This window comes from Dermacentor albipictus, chromosome 8 (genome assembly GCF_038994185.2).
Source record: "Dermacentor albipictus isolate Rhodes 1998 colony chromosome 8, USDA_Dalb.pri_finalv2, whole genome shotgun sequence".
NCBI lineage: Eukaryota > Metazoa > Arthropoda > Arachnida > Ixodida > Ixodidae > Dermacentor > Dermacentor albipictus.
In genome coordinates this window covers 28,562,783-28,582,217 of record NC_091828.1, presented here as the reverse complement: position 1 = coordinate 28,582,217, position 19,435 = coordinate 28,562,783, and the positions used below count along the sequence as shown (strand labels likewise).

At 47.0% G+C, this 19,435-nt stretch overlaps 2 protein-coding genes across 3 annotated transcripts in view; both read right to left on the bottom strand.

The window, feature by feature from the left end:
* LOC135905251 (uncharacterized) overlaps nt 1–19,435 on the bottom strand; it is a 115,329-nt gene that overhangs the window by 81,769 nt on the left and 14,125 nt on the right. The window lies entirely within an intron of this gene.
* Nucleotides 8,178–12,403, bottom strand: LOC135905249 (uncharacterized). The gene is made up of 2 exons (XM_065436260.2): nt 10,859–12,403; nt 8,178–9,759 (listed from the first exon to the last, which is right to left on the bottom strand). The coding sequence occupies exons 1-2, from the start codon at nt 12,380–12,382 to the stop codon at nt 9,715–9,717; spliced, it is 1,569 nt and encodes a 522-aa protein (XP_065292332.2). The 5' UTR covers nt 12,383–12,403; the 3' UTR covers nt 8,178–9,714.

Sequence of the window (19,435 nt, the reverse complement as noted above, 5' to 3'; positions counted from 1 at the left end):
ATACGTTCCTCAATGATCGTCGCATCAGAGTTCGTCTTGGCGACACTTTGAGCGATGAAATACGTATATTTCGTGGTGTGCCACAGGGGAGTGTTTTATCTCCCTTATTATTTAACATTGCCATGAGTAGCCTCCCAACAGTACTAAACCATCGAACACCAGTGAAGATATCTATATATGCCGATGATATCTGCATATGGGTCTCCGGCTACCAGCATCGCCGCCTCGCACGAATAGCCCAGGGAGCAGTAAAAGCAATTCAGGGTCACTTGGCAACGATTGGATTAACACTATCAGCAGAGAAATCATCATTCATACTATTTCCTGGAGTGAAAAGAAAATCTACACGCTTGACGCTGACTTTGGACGGATACCAGATTCGACAAGTCACCAACGTCCGATTCCTGGGCGTTACCTTAGACCACAGGCTACACTGGCGCCGCGGCGTTGACCACGTTGTGGCGTCATCGTCACCCAGGCTACATGTGCTCAAGCGAGTCGCTGGCATACGCTGGGGCAACCACTCGACGTCAATGCTACGGCTACATACAGCGTTGGTTACCAGTCGAGTCCTGTATCAGCTACCTCTGATGTCACCCTCCGACGCATACGAGCGCTTAGAAGCCATCCACAGAAAAGGTATCCGACTTTGCCTTGGAGTCCCTCAGCCAGCGTCAAACAAGAAAGTGCTCTACGAAGCTGAGTCACGCCCTCTACGACTTCAGGCTTCCGAGGCTCTGATGATCCAGCTACTACGATTGAGTGAGTCTACGCCCGGGAGAGCCCTCTTACGACGTATAGGTAACAGGCCGCGCTCACATTTTTATGCAGCATTGAACACGCTTCGCGTATTAGGATTGCGCTGCTCGAGATCGAGGGAAAGCACAGAACCACCCTGGACATTCGAGGACATCACATGCAACTTAAGTGTACCACGATTGCAATCAAAGAGCTGCATTCCATCTGCAGAAGCCAAGTCATTAGTCCTGGAACACCTGAACACGACTTACCCGAATCACCTACAAGTATACACAGATGGCTCTGTCAAGGCAGACGAAGACCGCTGTGCAGCTGCATACTACATTCCCTCTCTAAGATATACGTGGTCTGGGCGTCTGGACTGTATAGCCTCGTCGACAGTTGTGGAAGGCGTAGCGATAGCTTCTGCTCTGCGCAAATTAAAGACTTTGCCTCCGCAGAATGTGGTTGTCCTTACGGACTCAAAGGCCGCATTACAACAAGTATACCGTGGTTTGCCATCCCTCAAGTTCCCACGCAAATCCCTAGCCATCGTGAAAGAACTCAACAGCAAAGGCTTCACAGTAAAATTTCAGTGGATTCCCTCCCACATTGGTATCTCAGGAAACGAAAAAGCTGATGCGCTTGCATACGCAGCACTCTATCATCCTCCCAAAATCAAGGCTCCAAAGAGTAACAACGTGCAAAAATCTGAAATTCGAAATCACTTTGCGTCGCTTTGGGTTCCACCGCATATGCCCTGCGTAAACAAGAGATTGCACCGAGAGGAAGCCTCACTTCTATATCGTATAAGGACAGGATCTGCTAACACACCGGCCTGGTTATTTAAAACGGGGCGACTCAATTCTCCGAACTGTACGGCATGCAACGAGACATGAGACATTGAGCACTTTTTGTGGTCCTGCCAGCAATTCCAAGATGAAAGAGACACTCTCCTGAAGAATTTGCAACACAAGGACCTTCCGCATGCGCGCCTGCAACACCTATATTTCCCGAGGGATCAGTGATGGCCCGCAAAGAAACTTCACGTCTCCTGATCGAATTCTTAAGAGACACTGGGTTGATGGACATATGGTGAAACCCATCAGCGGTATTGTGCGAGACGCTCGGGCGGAGCAATTGCCGGCCTTGTTCACCAGGCTAAACCCGCCTGCTGCTACAATTCACCACCACCACCACCATTAACGGCGCCATCGTTGTGCAGTGTGAAAAAGCGAGACGTTGATTAACATCTAGTTTGCACTCGATCGGTTTGAGCAACGACTGTACTATTTTCGAGGCCATCTGTCGAGGGCCATGCAGACACTACCTAAAAGAACACCCTTGGTTTTTGGGGTTACAAAGCGAAGAGTTACTTCATCCTACAGAATAATGCGGATAGCAGCACTATTTAATAGTAGTTTTCAGTTTGTTAACAACTACACTCTTAAGCAAAGTTACACCCTTTGGGGTGTGTCACTGCCACACAACAATAATCGTCATCTGTCTTGCTTCCGTTTGCTTTCTTAAAAACGCCGCGCCCGCTACTTTCCTGTCGGGAATGCTATGTCATGCTGATAAGGCACGTGCCGTTCGTTACTGGAAAGTAGCGGGATCGCCGCGTTAAATAAAGGAAATGCGGACAAGACAGATGACGATTATTGTTGTGTGGCAAAAGGGTGTCATTTTCCCCAAGAGTGTATTCTGCTAACGCACTCGCTGTAACTTGAGGCATCTCGTAGGGTCCATTTCTAGAACTGATTTCTGCCTTAATTTATATTGTTGATCTACCGATTGATGTATTGTGTAATATTTATGTTTGCAGATAATTAGGCTATACACCATACAGTTACCAACATATTTACCCGAACCTACTTCATATAACCTCAAGAATGTACAAGAATTTTACAACAGCTGGATAATAAAATGAAACATTTACAAGTGCCAACTTGCGCCCTTCTTTCACTGCCATAAGCTTCTGTTTCAATTACTCAGTAACTAATCTACCAGTAAAATTTTTCCTGTCACTGAAACATAGGTGCCACTCCTTTCATAATCTGTGGTGCGCACGCCTAATTTCATGTGCAATCTACTCATAAGTTACATGATGCCAGACAAGCTGTAGCGTCTGTAAGGCGGAGCTCGAATCCCAATATATTGCCCATCGATAGCGGCTGTTGAATCATACACATTACAGCACACTGGAGAACCGCAAGTCTCGCTGCTGTGGATCTCATAACATGCGAAAACTTTAGCTGCGTCAAGACGGGATAATACCAGCTCCGGTAGAACTGTCCCACCTGGTAGAAACGTCCATATAAATATGGACGTAGTCTAAATAGCAATCATTTATGAGAAACACAGAGAGCCACTTCAAGTCAGTGGCGACGCATCAGCCTTCTTGGCAACCTCCCGGAATGATAGGCTGGTAGTGAGCGTACCAGCTGGTAGTGAGTCTCGGTGATTGGCCAAAACACAGGAGAACATAGCATATGGCGACCTTGCTGTGAAGGTTTCAATGGTTATGTATGCGTTGACGCGGTGCTCCCGTGGAATAACCACCACTGCAGCTGTCGAAGGACATCGCGAGATGCCATGACATGTTTTCACGGTGTCGGCTTGTATGGTCTGCAGTCTGCTGCGGATGTTCGTCTAGCGCGTGCTATATATAAATATATATATATATATATATATATATATATATACATATATATATATATATATATATATATATATATATATATATATATATATATATATATATATATATATATATATATATATATATATATATATATATATATATATATATAGCACTTGCTAGACGGGGACTCATGCTGAGATTGACCTGTGCCTTGAGTGGGATCGGCGGTCGGCCACATCTTGGGGTTGTATTGAAGCTCGTGTTAACTGCTGCGTCAAACGTCGTGGCGGCGCTATATATATATATATATATATATATATACGCGTGTGTGTGTGTGTGTGTGTGTGTGCGCGTGTGTGTGTGTGTGTGTGTGTGTGTGTGTGTGTGTGTGTGTGTGTGTGTGTGTGTTACGCTCATGGATTGAATCGACAGCCTTAGTATAGCGCTCGGGCAGTTTACGTAAACGCATGCAAAATGCCTACAGCCACGCAAAACGCACGTCCTCGTTGACACATTTAGCACAGTGTTCGCATGCTGTACGAGTGACCAACCTCAAATGCTGGGGTGCCATCTGGGATACTAAAATCAAAGTATCTGCGTGGCAACGGCGGCGTCTTTCATTAAGCCAGGCAACGTCAGAACGACCAATCTCAATATGACGGTAAAAGGTTGATGATACTTTGAAATTAAACAGAGCTAAGCATAATCGAGAAAGCTGGTTTTACCATTGAAGTTTCGCTGCCATGAAAACAAAGTAAGGATAGCAAGGCCGGAGTCGGGTCAAATCCGTTGGCCTCGGTAACGCCATGTTGTTACAATAGCCACACTAAGCCGGCATAGCGGAATTCCTAAGAAAGCGTACTTATGTAACCCGCAAAGCTCCCAATAATGTTTTGCACATGCGCGCTTCGCACGCGCTATATTATAAAATATTGAATGATAGAGCGTATGCTAAAATAAATATATCTCATAAATGCTAAATTCCCATAATGTGTGCTCGGAGAAGTGACGCCAACAGCACAACAAAGTACCCTAAATAGTCGCCACAAAACCAATACCATTCACTAGTTACTAGATTTAAAACTCATGTTCATTTATTGTACCTTTCGAGACCATGCAAAAATTTCTCAGCAATGTTTTCCATGTAGCGACTCGTATCAGAGTGCCGCGAAGCTCGCCGGTACGCAAGAAGCCATGACACTTCACAACGTCACCGCACATGCGAACTCGCGTAATCGACAAAAACTCCCCCATGGCAATGCTTGAGTGACACGTACGGTACAAACCAGAATCGAGGAGCTACAGATGACCTCTTCAGCGTAAAGAATCCAAGTGAAAGCAATACTAAAGCCCAAGTTCATTGCGCGTTTCTTCTGGCTAGAAGATTACGAAGGCGTTGTTGGTTTTGCGTAATATTGTGGCGCAGACAGAGCTGCGCAACGCAGCCACATCACCGCACCCGGCACTTGTCGCACTCGGGAACTTGTCAGATCAGCGCTTATCGGGGCGCATATTTGAGAACGTTTTGGCGGCGCTCTTGGCGTACATACAACCCACGAAAAAAAGCGGCTGTGTTTGTTCGTAATTCTCCTCGCGCTGCAGCGACGAAGGGCACGCGAAACGCACCGATTTGCAGCGACAGAGAAGACGCGCTCCACCGCAACACGCAGAAAATGAGTCATGGCGTATGAAAGCGACAGCCAATGTCCCATTGGCTAGCCGCTCGAAGCGCTTTACTTGGTGTTGTCAGTTAACGGGGAGACGGCCTCCCGCCCTCCACCGCAACACGCAGTAAATGAGTACTGCCTCTCGTGCGTGGGCACCTCCACAGCCTTCTCACACCTCCCGGCAACTGGAGCGTATGTAACCGTAATGTTTACCGGGAAACGTTCGTGGTGAACGCTATGGACAAAGGCGGGCCCTTTAGAGACGCGGCCTCTTGCATGGGCCGCCATGCGGCGGAGGCGAGCGCCATCTAGAAGTGTTTCAAGGAAGCGGGCGCGCCGCTCCGTGGACTCCGATATATTTCCGCGCCGGCGTGCGCAAATAGCGGACGCGTACGCAATGCTGAAACGCTGGAAAAGGGGTCTGTTTGAGTTCTCACGCAACAGAATTAGGGTTTCTCGTGTATATGAAAATTACATTCCGAGAACTATCATATCTGAAGGTTGTGTGTAAGTCGTAATTTACCATTTTTCCATGTATTTTAGCTTGAGGAATTCAATTAGTTCCGTCAATCGCTTGCGTCTCATGGAAGGCCTCCGTAGGTTTGGTGCGAAAACCTATTTTTCGAAAGGCGCCCGATAGCGAACGCCAACACGAGACATCGACGCGAGGCGCTGACACCGTAGTTTCTGCGACGCGGACTCCATAATGCTGTCGCATTAAAATGGGCTCAAAAGCATACCGCAGGCATACGCAAATCTTGACCGACAGCTTAACGTCATTCCCGAAAAGAAGAGTGCAGAATAGTAGTCTACTGGTACTACACAAGTGGTAAGAGCTATCAGGTTAACAAAAACGCTTCAGAACATTTTAAGGACCGCGCACTGAGCGTTGGACGAAAAACGTTTGACGTAACGTTAAGAGATAGGAAGACGGCATTGAGGGCAAAGGGGGGTACGCAATATTCCAGTAAACAGTAAGCGAAAAAAAAATGGATTTGGGCAGGCCATGTAGTGCGTGGAGCTGACAATCGGCTGTCTATCCGAATTGAAAATAGGCGCGGGAAGAAAACCGCGCACTAGGATAGTTTCCAATGTTTCTTAATCTAAATAACAAAAAAGAACAGAATTAGTAGGTGTCAGGAAGTTACAAAATTTGCAGGCACAGCGTTGAATCCACTACCGCAATATGGGGTCATTGAATATCGCTGGGAGAGACCTTCGAACTTCAAAGCACAATAAAAATTGGATGATATGATGATGATTCATAGGTAGCTATTCCCTAAAAAATACATCTGGAAGGCTGGGGTCAAGACACAAGACAGGCACCCCGTCATGATTAAGATTGTCACATCAGTGCCACCGAATCAACAAAGCCATGCGCCAAAGTGGTATACCACGCCGGTATGTCGAGAGTGCTCCAGGCTGCAGCTGGAAGTATAGGGTGGCCTAGATGAGGACCGGTATAAAGTAAAACTATTCCAATCTGTCTCTATTCCAAATGTGCTGTTAGCCCTCTGTGATAGGTCCAAATGGCTCAGGCTCTGCCCATTTGGGCGTGGCGCCCACCCATACGGGCTGGAACCGAACCATTCTGACCTGTAACGGACGGCTACTGGCGGATTTGGAATAAAGGCAGATCGGAACAGTTTTACTTTATACAAGCCAAGCAGTGCTTATATGGAAAAAGTAATGTCGACACTTCCGTAAGATTCTGCAAACCGCACTTCGGAATCAATTGTTACCGAGACACTTGCTCACAATGTGACACAATAGAAAGGCGTTCGTGGGTTTCCTATTGCTCCACTAGTAGTTTCAGATTAAACGAACTACACTGTTGTTTGCTTGCTTTCTATTTCTGCCGTTTTGTTAAGTTACTAAATAGCGTGAGAGAAATATTTTAGAAACGCCATTCACAAAACCAGATTCACTTTGGGGGTTTAGAATATAGACAGCTACACAAGTTCAAGAAACGGATGTGTTGCGATGTCGCAGTGTACATATGACGCAGTTTCAAATTTACACGAATTCGCACGTTCACATTGGTGATATATGCTCCATTTAACATTCGCATGAGTTACACCGACGCAAGTTAAGAAAGAAAGAGAGCAAGCAGTACGTAAGCGTCCGTAGCGCTTAGTTTGTCAGCATGTCTGTACATATAGTACAAATTTACGTAATCGTCCAATCAAGCATCGAGCGGGGACCTGCGGCGTTGTTTGAGGAGGCCAATAAAACTCCCTCGTCGATAATAGTAGGTCACTTTCGTTTGCTTGCAAAGCGAATCGCATTGCCTACTTTGGCAGTTATTTTATTTATTTCATTGGCTTACCAGAGTCGAGAAGCACGCAGAAGTGGAAAGGATTTTGGTAGGGCCGGGCTAGCGCAGTGAAAGTAGAGAACCGGGTCAGGAGGGCAGTACCAGTGTCGGTGATTGGTCCGCTTATCGTTGGTTAGCTTTCGGTGTATGGTAGAATATGGCCGCGATCTACAATGGAGGGGTAGAAATGCCTCTAAAACGCATCCACAGCTGAGAAAAGTAGGCAGCGTGATGTCGCGTTTTTACCGAAAGGGATCGACAACGTTATAGTGCCACGGCAAAATTTTGATTATACATAATAAATCCATTCTCCTCTGCAGCTCGTCGTAAAGTGGTAGTCTCTGGGTATTATGAAAATAAAAACACTTTTGTTCGGCATGTTAATGGATCTTTAATGCGAACACGTCACTTTGAAGTCGTGAGTTTTCGCGGTTTTATGACAACGCGTGACAGACAAGGGCAGTGGGCGCAGCCCGACAGCCTTGACCAATAGTGGAGGGCTAGTGGTTTTTCAAAATCTAGAACGTGAAATATATTTTTCTTTTGTTTGGTGTAATTATGCATAATCACTGTGGACAAGTCGTATAAGATGAGAATTATTCGCGGTTTTTCTAATGTGCCGCGACAGACACGAGTTGTGGGGGTGGCCCGAAAAAATTTTCACCAATCGTGGAGCGCATCATTGCAGAAATGGAACGGAAAAGTTTGAAATAGCTTTAACTTATAGCGTCCCAGCGCATGAACACAGTGTTTCGTGTTGTTCACGTAAAGAATGCGATCGAGCCAAGTGTCAGTCAACACAGAACGCCGTTGCTTTATTTGCTCCACTATATATACGTTGTGGGTAGGAGAGGGAACACGTTTGAGATAGCTTTCGAGGGCATGTTCGTTGGTTCGATCGTTAGTGGGCATGCGCAGTAATGCCGAGTTGAACATGATGTGCATGTCTTTATAAGACACGATACATCCTCGTTTCTGTAAAAACACGAAAGTGAAAATATTATCGAACGGTATTACGAAGGGTTACGAACATTGCTTAAAATTGCTGTCGTATTGGAGGCGCTGTGGCGGTCTTCTTTGCCGTGTTGATCTCCTCAAAAGCGGACTTGTCTCATTTGATATCGCCGGTGCACCTCCGTTTGACGACGTATGTTCGTTTACAATGCCGTCGTTGTCGCTTTCGTCGTCCGTGGAATCTCCGGTAGATGACTCCATGCTGAAAGGTTCGGCTGTCGCAAGAAGGTGCTGCCGGTTCCGACGTAGAATTTTGCCGTCTTCTGTCTCTACTCGGTAGGACCTTGGTTGCTCCGCTCGCATCACTCTGGCTTTGGTATCCCATCGGTCTCCGCGCACTCGCACGACTTGTCCTTTCCGTAAAGGAGCCAGGGAGCGTCTCGGCTGTTCCGTCTGTCGATGCTTCCTCACGGACGTGCTGGGTACTTCCGTAAAATCCGGCAATGGCGTTCGAAGCCGTCGACCAAATAGCAGTTCACCCGGCGATCTGCCGTCTTCCAGCGGACATGACCTGTAGCTGAGCAATCCGAGCCAGAAGTCCTCTCTTCCTTCGGTTGTCTTTTTAAGGATTCTTTTTACCACCTGAACCCCTTTCTCGGCCAAGCCATTTGAGCGTGGAAACCGCGGGCTTGAAGTGACATGCTTGAAATCATATCTTTCTGAAAAGAGCAGAAACTCGCGGCTGGAGAATTGCGGTCCGTTGTCAGTGCACACTTCTTTTGGTATGCCGTGTCTAGCAAATATTGCGCTTAGTTTATCAATCACACCGGCTGCTGACGTGTCCTGCAACTGCTCAACCTCGGGAAAATTAGACAACGCATCATACGCACAAAGATACGATTTTCCAGCGTACTGGAAGATGTCAACACCAATCCTACACCAGGGATGCGCAGGCACTGGGCGGATAAGAAAGGGTTCGCTGTGTTGCTTGTAAGCGTGCTTCTGGCATACTGAGCATTTTTTAATCACATTTTCGACATCAGTGTTCATACCGGGCCAGAAAACCAAACGACGCGCACGTTCTTTGCACTTATTTAGTCCCATGTGGCCTTCATGGATTCTTCTTAACATCTCTTGGCGCATGCTGGTTGGCACCACGACCTTGCACCCTTTTAGTAGCACCCCGCTTACGGCTGACAGTTCACTTTCGAAATGCTTAAGCCGTCCCTGCACAGGTTGGTTCTTCTGAAGGCACGTGACGACACTATGCAAGTAGCTGTCATTTCGCGTTTCTTTTGATAGGCGCTCTAACGTGGCATCGCTTACAAGTGACGATACAACACCTACGGCGTGAATCTCGATGTCTTCTTCTGCTTCATCCTTTTGCGGTTTTCCTACAGAGGCACGCGACAGCAGGTCTGGCAGCACGAACTGCTTTCCTGGAACAAAATGCAGAGTGAAATTGTATTTCAGTAAACGTAGAAAGAAGCGCTGCAGTCTCGGGGGCATGTCAGCAATTGCCTTTTGCGAAATATTGATCAGGGGGCGGTGGTCTGTTTCGAGGATGACCGTGCGTCCATACACAAAATGGTGAAATTTCTCGCACCCGTATACCACAGCCAACGCCTCCTTCTCAATCTGTGAATATCGTTTTTGAGTTTCGGTAAGTACTCGCGAAGCATACGCAACAGGTTTCCAAGCGTCCCCGTAACGCTGTAGCAATGCTGAGCCGATGCCATTTTGCGATGCATCCGAAGCTATTTTAGTGTCACGCATCGGGTCGAAGATAGCCAGAACTGGCTGGCTACTTAAGGTTGCACAGATATGGTTCCATTCTGTGGCATGGTTATCGGTCCAATCGAAAACACTGTCTTTTCTTATCAGGTCTCGGAGTAACTTAGTTTTTTCTGCGAGGGCCGGTACAAACTTCGCGAAATAGTTGACGACACCTAGCATTCTATGAACTCCTTTCTTGTCCCTCGGTGGTGGTAGATGTAGAACCGATTCGACAGAATCAGGGCTTGGCCGTATGCAGTTTTCGGAAATAACATCGCCAAGAAAAGAAATTTCTGGCACGCCAATTTCACATTTTGAAGCATTGAATGTTAACCCGGCCTTACGCGCGGACTGAAGGACAGCTCGTAGCCTTTCGTCGTGCTCTTTTCTTGAAGAGCCCCATACTAGGATGTCGTCGACGTACACACATACACCAGGAATTCCGTCAAAGATCTCGTTCATGTACCTTTGAAATACTTCGGATGCTGACGCTATGCCGAAAGGAAGCCTGAGGAAACGATAACGCCCAAACGGGGTCGAAAACGTGCAGATTCTGGATGTTTCTTCATGTAACGGTATTTGATGAAATCCAGATTTGGCGTCTAGTCGTGAAAAATATCGTGCTCCCGCAAGCTCGGCTTCTATGTCATCGCGACGAGGCATCTGTAAGTGCTCCCGCTTGAGACCTTCATTAATTTTCCTAGGATCCATGCATATACGTAGCTGACCGTCCTTCTTCTTGACGATAACTAACGGACTTACCCAGTCTGTTGGCTCTTCCACCTTGGCAATGATGCCTGCCTTGAGCATCCGGTCGAGTTCAGCCCGCAGTGGTTTCAGCAGCGCCAGGGGTACTCGTCTAGCCATCTGGACCGTAGGTACGGCGTCTTGTCGCAACACCATTTTGTGCAGCCGCTGAAGGCATCCGGTGCCGGTGAAGACGTCGTTGTATTCCTGCATGAACTCTGTAGTTCCCTTTGTCGTCATTGCATCAACCGACCTGACGAAGAGCCCCAGGCGCTCGCTTGCTTCGAGACCAATAATCGCGCGCCCCTTCTTTACAAGGAAGAAGTCGACTTCAGTCGCCGTCTTGCCAACTGTGACCTTCAATCTGGCTACCCCGAAGTGCTTGATGATTCCTCCCCTATAGGAGCGTAGCACTGCATTACTTTCTCTTATTTGTGCCGCGGGCTGTAATGCGCGGTACATACCATACGGCAGAAGGTTCGCTTGTGCGCCGGTGTCCACTTTCAAGTTGATGCGCTTGCTGCCGACTAGTGCTTCTACTACCCAGTCACGATGGCTTTTGACAGTATCTACCGATACGTTGAGAATCGTGAAGTCTTCGTCGGCGTTGACTTCTGCCACTTGCCTGTTGCTCTTGCATTGCACCGCAAAATGGTTCTTGCCTCCGCATCGTCTACAGGTGCGTCCAAACGCCGGACAATTCCTCAAGCCGTGCTCCCGACCACACCTACTGCATTTAAATACTGGGGATGCAACAGTTTCCTTTGGCCTTGCTTGGATATGGTCAACTTGGCGCTGTTCCCGTGCCCAAAGTTGATTTTGTGCATCTGACAACTCGGCGGATTTGCACACCTGCTCAGCTTTCGTCAGTGTCAATTCCTTGTCTCTTAGCAGCTTCTGGCGCACTTTGTCGTCGCTCGTTCCAAATACAATTTGGTCACGGATCATTGAATTTTCCATTACGCCGAAGTTGCACGATTTCGCCAGGTGCCTCAGGTCCCTTGCGAATGGTTCAAAGGGCTCACCTTCTGCTTGGACTCGTCTTCGAAATAGGTACCGCTCATGTATTTCATTCACCTGCGCTGCGCAGTACTCATCGAATTTCTTGATGACGGTCGCATAGTCCATTCTTTCGGCGTCTTCAGTGAAAGTGAAGTTGTTGTAGATTTCCAACACATCTTCACCTCCCAAACTGAGCAGTAGGGCAGTCTTCGTGCTATCATCCCGAGGCTTGTCTCTTGGCACCGAGGCTGCTAGGAAAAGCTCGAATTTTTGCTTAAAAAGCTTCCATTGTTTGGCAATGTCGCCACTCAGGCGTAACGGTTCAGGAGGCTTTAAGAATTCCATCACGGGTGGCGGCGCACTTCTGACACCATGTTTCGTGTTGTTCACGTAAAGAATGCGATCGAGCCAAGTGTCAGTCAACACAGAACGCCGTTGCTTTATTTGCTCCACTATATATACGTTGTGGGTAGGAGAGGGAACACGTTTGAGATAGCTTTCGAGGGCATGTTCGTTGGTTCGATCGTTAGTGGGCATGCGCAGTAATGCCGAGTTGAACATGATGTGCATGTCTTTATAAGACACGATACACACAGGAGCTTAGCAGGGAAGCTAGTGAGCTCATAGTGTGGGTTGGCGTATCACTCATACAGCCGTGGAAAGCAGAACGCAGGCCTCGGCTCCACCACCGAGCCACTTGAGCAGAGCGTCGACGTTGCATTTACTTCGCTTGGTCGCCTTCGAATACAGATGCGCTCCGCCTCCCTGGGGACCCTTTACCCGCACGCGCACGGGCTGCGCATGCGCCGGCAATAGCGGGATAGCACGATCGCGGCGGCAGCGGTGCCGATGGCGTGCATGCATGTGTCTCCAATGTGCCATCACAAAATTGCCAATCCCCCCCACCCCCCCCCTAAAAAAAACAATTTCGCCTTGTCGCTGTATGGCGTCTCTGGAAATTACAGGTAAGGACGTAAGCGTGGCGGTGCTACGTCAATGGACGCATCAGAGCAATATCGTAATATGGTACTCTGAGCGGAAAAATCGAAAAGAAAAATTTCTGATTTTTTTCCCCTGGGTAAAGCAACGCGAGAAACAACTCTGAATGTCTTCTTGTGCAGTTGTGAGACGTCTCGGCGCTCGTTCTGCGAACGGAGAGCGCGTGTATAATTAGGGAACACGCACTAGGATGTCCCATCATAGTGGTCCTTTTACACCTCATAGTCGCGTGATCAAATCCGGGGTGCGGTGGCCGCATGTCAATGTGGGCGAAATGCAACAACGTCAGTGCCCCGTGGATTGGGGGTGCGGTAAACAACCCGAGATGGTCAAAATTATTCCGCGCTCTACCACAACGGCGTGCCTCATACTTAAATCCTGGTTTTGGCCCGTAAAACCCCAGAATTGAAATTTGTACGCTCCAAATATGCTTGATCACTCCATCAGTATGTACTACGGCAAAGTTGACGTGCGAGAACCGGTCATTATGCATTGTTCATTAGACCTGTGCTCCCCCCCCTCCTCAAGCGCACACGTGAACACATATTTACAATCAAAAGCGAACTTAGTTACTCTAGTTAGGCCTACACTTCCGACACAAAAATGCGCTAGAATTTAATCTGACTTTCGCTGGCTACCTAGCGCATTATCGCAAAAGCCGGTGCAGCAGGCCGCAGCTTTAATTCGAAGCCTCATTTGACTCATTTTCGGCCATTTGCGGTAGGTAGATAGGTAGGTTCCTGTCTCGCATCACTTGACGAAAAATAAATATTGTGTGAACGACGTGTAACCTCTGCCGATGAGCTCAGCAGCCGCGTGCTCTATTAGACCATGATCGTGCGCATGCTACCCTCCTTCCAAAGCCAGCCGGCTCTTTGATACTACCTGTGCCGCTTAGGTCGTCCTCTGTCCTTGTCAGAGCCCACCCCCTTTTGTCACTCTGTTAGACCACTATATCCGGGACCGGCCCGCTTTACTCAGCACTTTCCTCCTAGCACCTTACGCTACATAGACGATGTGCGAATCTGTACATGTTTCATTATCCCCCTTGTTAGCAAAGTTTTCAAATTTCGAAATCACAAATGCTGTCATCGTTTTACTATACACCACAGCAAATAGACACATGTACGTACGACTGTGTGACATGCAGTCAGCGATAACGTCACGATCCGTGTTTTTGTCACTTACGTTCGCCCACTACCTATGTAAACCCACAAATCGCTGTCGTAGGTTCGCGCTCGAAAGGCCGACGTCGAGATGATGCCAGCGCCGTCATACGATCATCAACAACGTAGTTATCGTCGTAATGCTGTCGTCGGACAGGCGTACGCTCGCGACCCACGCGCACAACCACTCAATTCGCAGGAACACGTTCGTCCATGTGGTTTTCTTGCAAAACGCCAAACAATGTCGGGTAGCCTGGCACCTGTAAAATGCGTTGCCTAATATAGATTCGCAGAGTGCGCGGGATCTGTACGTTTTCCTTCTTTAGTTCGCGTTTCAGTTTATAGCGCCGACTGGGGACACCTTGTGCCTCAACAACAGTGATAACACGGATATCACAATTTCGTCATGCTAGTTCAGTTGCGAGGGTATCCTATTCACAAAGATGCTTATCGTGACGTGTTTTGCTTAATGCAGATGGTCAGTGGCAATTTAGAGGTAAATGCGAGAGAAATGCTTTAGCATTATGTCACATCTGCTTCCGCCTCCGGATCCATAATTTAAAGCGCGTTCGACGCACTGAAAGGTGTTGTTCAGGAGCTCACTAGACCCACGTCTCGCAAACTCCAGGAGCCAAGTGCAGTTGACGATCGTGGAAAGTGGACCGAGGCGCCGGCGATTCTGCGCCATCACAGTTCGCCTCTCTCGAGCGCCTATGCGCAGCCGCACTCCGCTTTTTCCTCCCTTCCCAGCTGAGAAACGCTTCTAGACTACCCACGCACTTCTGAGCTACCCATCCCCTCTCTACCTCGACCACGTGACCCGTTTCCCACACTTAACACACGTGCACCCTTATTTCTTTGTCGGACTTTTGACACTCCTAATGCTAACGCATTGCAAGATAACATTCAAAACAGGGCCTTCTCTATTTAAAATAAACCACCTTTTGACGATCTCAGACGTAATAAGCGCCCTAGCTTTATTTGTACAGAAAGACGCTAACGCTTTACCCATAAGCACTTCCAAACTCACAGCGCATCGCCTAAGTGTTCGGTGGAATGCTGCCTCTTCCCGGTGAGTAACAGTCGATCTTTTCTCATTTGGCAAATGTTGCCGAACATCAGTACCGCCTATTGTTTTACCCATCGACACTGCAGTCAGACGTAAATGACACTTCCTGTGCAGCAATGCGTCCGCCGAAGTGATACTCGATGCGCGGAAGTGCATTCGTTTAATGTATGACTAAATTTGCCTGCATCACCAGAGTATAACTCCTGGGAGATTCTGGACAATGCCGGTCATCCGCACAACAGCGCTGTCGTTTATTTATTGTTATTTTCTTCAAGTAGGGGGGAGGGGGGGCGCTCTTTCCCGAACGCAGTGTGTACGCTGCACGGCGTTCTTCAAAAAACGACAATCATTACGAGCACTGCTTCTTGGTCGAGTTCGTAGGTGCACTAAAAAGGCTCGCATTGTTAGTGAGACACCTAAAGACACGTACACTATCGTAGTAGCAACTGCAGCTCAATGCGATTCCATTTGTTCATATGTACCTGTACCGTATTTACTCGCACAAAGCTTGCTCGTACATAATGCTGGCACCTACCCCCCTCCCACCCCTGATCATTAAAATAGATCTTTTTCCTCAAGTAATCAACGCACCCTCGAACTCACTCGAAGCTATTCTCGGTTCAGCTAGTGTCTGCAAGTTACACGTTGTGCAGAATATTTGCAGTATTAAATATACAAGCGCTGTTTGGAAGTAACTATTGGCATGGGCTTACAGTGGCTGGCATGAAAAATCCGATTATCGGCTACTTCAAATTTTATTTCAGTCGGAAAATCTTTACCTACGTAGTTATCGCACCCCGCAATTTCGCATTTACTTTGGGTGAGAAATGTGCCAGCATTACGCCTGTGAATAAGGTATGATTGTAAACTCACAAGATGCTCACAGTCTATCTTTCTGCAAATTTCAAAAGCATCTATTCTTTATCACAGTTAAACAGATGCCGTGCCATGAAGACAAGGAAACTTTACTGAATATGGCTGTTACTTTTATCATTTCCCGCGTGCATTTAGCTTCATGTAAGCTGGTAGCGCTCAACTTTCAAAACCGCGGTAAACAACCACATTTACGGTAATGTGCTCAAGTTGGCCCTTCATGAGGATGGCCTTTCGAGCGCCTCCTTGATCTCTTGTAACGTGTGAGAAGATACATGACCCGCGTGCATGATGGGCGATGGTGTGTGACGTGTTCTAGAATTTTGCCGCCAGTGGCATTTTATGTTCAAGGCCACGTCATGAAGAGTTTCTGCTTATACCTTTATCTTCTGTGGCACTTCTTGTGAGTTTGAGAGCTTGTCACCGCGTACTTCGACTCCAATTGTTGCTCGTCCAATTACGGCATCAGAGTGTCCGGGTTAAAAAATAAGACCGCTTAGGTTCCACCAACAACACGGTTATCGGGTGCAGAAACCGCCTTTGCGGTTCATTCGAAAACTCACCAACAACACGGTTATTGGGTGCGGAATCCGGCTTTGCGGCTCATTCGAAAACTCTCTTTTACTGTCAGAGGTTAGAAATTTTCCTTCCTGCTATAAAGCTTTCATCTATGCGAACAAGCAGATACTCGCATTCATCGTCCACTCTGTGGGCGGGCCGACCCTCTGCCTTTCTCAAAAATGCACTTGTAAGAACGCATACAAACCCTTCGATTCCCTTCTGCCTTTCTTTTACGCCTTTTGTAATTAACTTTTTCTCTCTTTCATGCAGCCTTTCTATGTTTTATCTATTCCATGTTCTGTTCAGGCTAACTCGTCATCAACCACTGTTTTTTTGTTCTCGGGCTGAAGCTTCTCCTCAAGCTTGAAAAACCTATATCATCGATCTAGTTCACGCAGTTACGTCACTTCAATAGGGTGCTGCTGCAGAGACACGACATTACGCTGGAGATGGTGTACAGCAAAATACATAAAACTTCGCATTATCACTGAACTCGATCGAAAGAGCCCGGAATACAGCTTTACAGTGGCAGTGCCCTCGAGGTTACTATTCAAAGGTAAAAAGCATCGCTGACCAGCGCAGTACAACCGACGCAAACAACTTTGATGTCTCCGGGCGCTGAAATTGAAGCTTCTAGCATAAGTCACTGATCGTGCTTCTTGTTGTCGTCCGTGGACGTTAAGAGCGAAGTTGAAAAACCAGATCAGCCAGGTCATTCGGACATGTCTGACCGCCATTCTAGGTCATTTCGATCTCGAGGCTTTTCGGTTTTTTGATGCTAGGCGAACACTCGCATTTACAAACTCTTCCTTTGAACCACTCGCACTCTTTAAATCAAAGCACTTAGGTCTTCCAAGGTTAACCCACTTGCATGTATAAGAACATTGAGAAAAGTTTTGAGCTCTGATCTCGCCCATCGCTGAAGTGGCTCAACTTCTTTTTTATTCGTTTTCTTAATACATTCACCACATCTCAGGCCGTTGTACATTGTAGGCTACCCACTCAGTTCTGGCAGAAAAGGAAGCGGAAATCCTTATGCGCACTATGTTTGAGACGTAAAAAGACAGCCTAATAAAAAGAGGCAGCGCATGTGTCGTCATACGTTAGAAACGTGATAAATATATAAATATATATACAAATACACTTTCACTGTAACAGCACTAACACTTTCTGATAAGACGAACATTTTCTAATTGGTATTGTGAATTTTATACACTATTCTAGCAACACCGTCATTTCATCTACAAATACGAACAGGAATGCAGTTCATCACTATGAATCTGGAAACCAGACCACTAAGTCGAACTCCGAGCAGTAACGACGTTGTTCTAGCTGGGGGCCTGCAAGAACCAGTTCCTTATTACTACGAGTTTATTCTGGTTCTGTATACGAGGTCATCACGAAAAAATAACATCAGCAACACAGTGATGTCCGATTATTTATGGGCCCCTAGTCGCAAGATCAAGATCATCAGCTCCTGCGCTAGCACACTCGGGTCTCTCACAGGCTCGTATGGTTTCGCTCTTCCGGCTTCGCGTATATTTCTTAATGTTTATTGCGCGGTGCCCTTCTGCCGAGGCGATTCTCCGCTTACCGTTTTACCCTTCAGTGCAGTTTATACATAAGGGTTTTCCCGCAAATAGCTTGTCTTGTCGTTGCTAAGCACTCCACTTGCCTTCTAGCAATCCTAAACGCGTTTCCCTTTCAGTTGCTTGTTTGACTCTGGCTAAAATAGTCACTAACGCTTCAATGGGCGCTTTCTACTTATTCAAAGTACCACTTTGCATTTTAAAACGGGATTTAGACTTTTCTTCCCATCATGCAGCTGACGGTGCACAGACTAACAATGGACGATGAAAGTAACGAGGACACCGCTGTCATCTAAGTCCTTTACAAATTACGTAAGCGCTAAGTCGTCATTCGCACAAGTAGTTCGTAAATGCTATACACGTCGAGTTCCATCTTGTTATTGTGTGCGTTGTGTATGTTCTGCGTGTGCGTGCTGTGCTTACATGCGTCATGTTAAACATCACCCTTGTTCTCCGGAGTTGAATGCAGGGTGCGCTTGGACAGGCAACCACCTTCCCGATTCAATTATAATATTTCCTTTCTACATCTCGCTCTGTGGCTACGAGCACCAATACGCGTATTGTTCGCTACAGTTATTGTATTGAACTCAATCCCTTAAGCGGCCTTACAAAACGCCGAATTTAATAGAGCGATACCGGACCAGCATCAAATATTCATTTTAGTTACCTTACGTCGCCTTTCGCAGGGCAGTTGGTTCTGTCCTTTTTCCACTACTTAAAAAGCGTATAGTGGGCTTGTGTTCCTGTGATGAACAAAGTTTATTTCCGCGTACGAAAACCCTGGACTCAGAAGGAACTGAACATTTGTTCAAAGAGTACCAACCGCCCGATCTCTCACTTTTCGAGACAACTTCTCGAGCGCCATTAGGCAGGTCACCCGTACAAAAGAACAGACGCCCGTGATCCACTGTTGAAGGCGTGCACTTTTACGCTACGAGTCCGGTTCAACATCGCTATTACATGACCGTCACACTGGTGTACGCATTTACTTAAAATTTCCTTCCTTCATCATTGTCCCGTAAAAAAAAAACAGCGTAAAGGTGTCGTCTTCTTTTTTTATGTTTCGGGTGGCAGCTAGACGTCGTTTTCCGCTCAAAATTGTAGTTTTGAAGCTGTTCCATTTACAGTTCGCAAACGATGGAGGCGATTTCTAGCGCAGATTTGTAACGTGCAACATCATTTTTCTTCTCATTTGTAAGAAATCACGACCGTTTCACACAAACTTTCACCCACATAATTCTATAAAATCCGCTGCAATGGTTTTTGCACGGCTAAGGTATAAGGAAACAATGAGAATAATATTTCTGAATTCTGGTGCTTAACATCCCGAAAC

Bases quoted from the DNA above. Each gene is read 5' to 3' on its own strand.
- LOC135905249 (XM_065436260.2), bottom strand. From the start codon at position 12,382: ATGCCCACTAACGATCGAACCAACGAACATGCCCTCGAAAGCTATCTC. The intron at 9,760-10,858 runs GTAAGTCCGTTA...ATTTTGTTCCAG, and splicing joins TGGAAGAGCCAACAGACTGG to GAAAGCAGTTCGTGCTGCCA.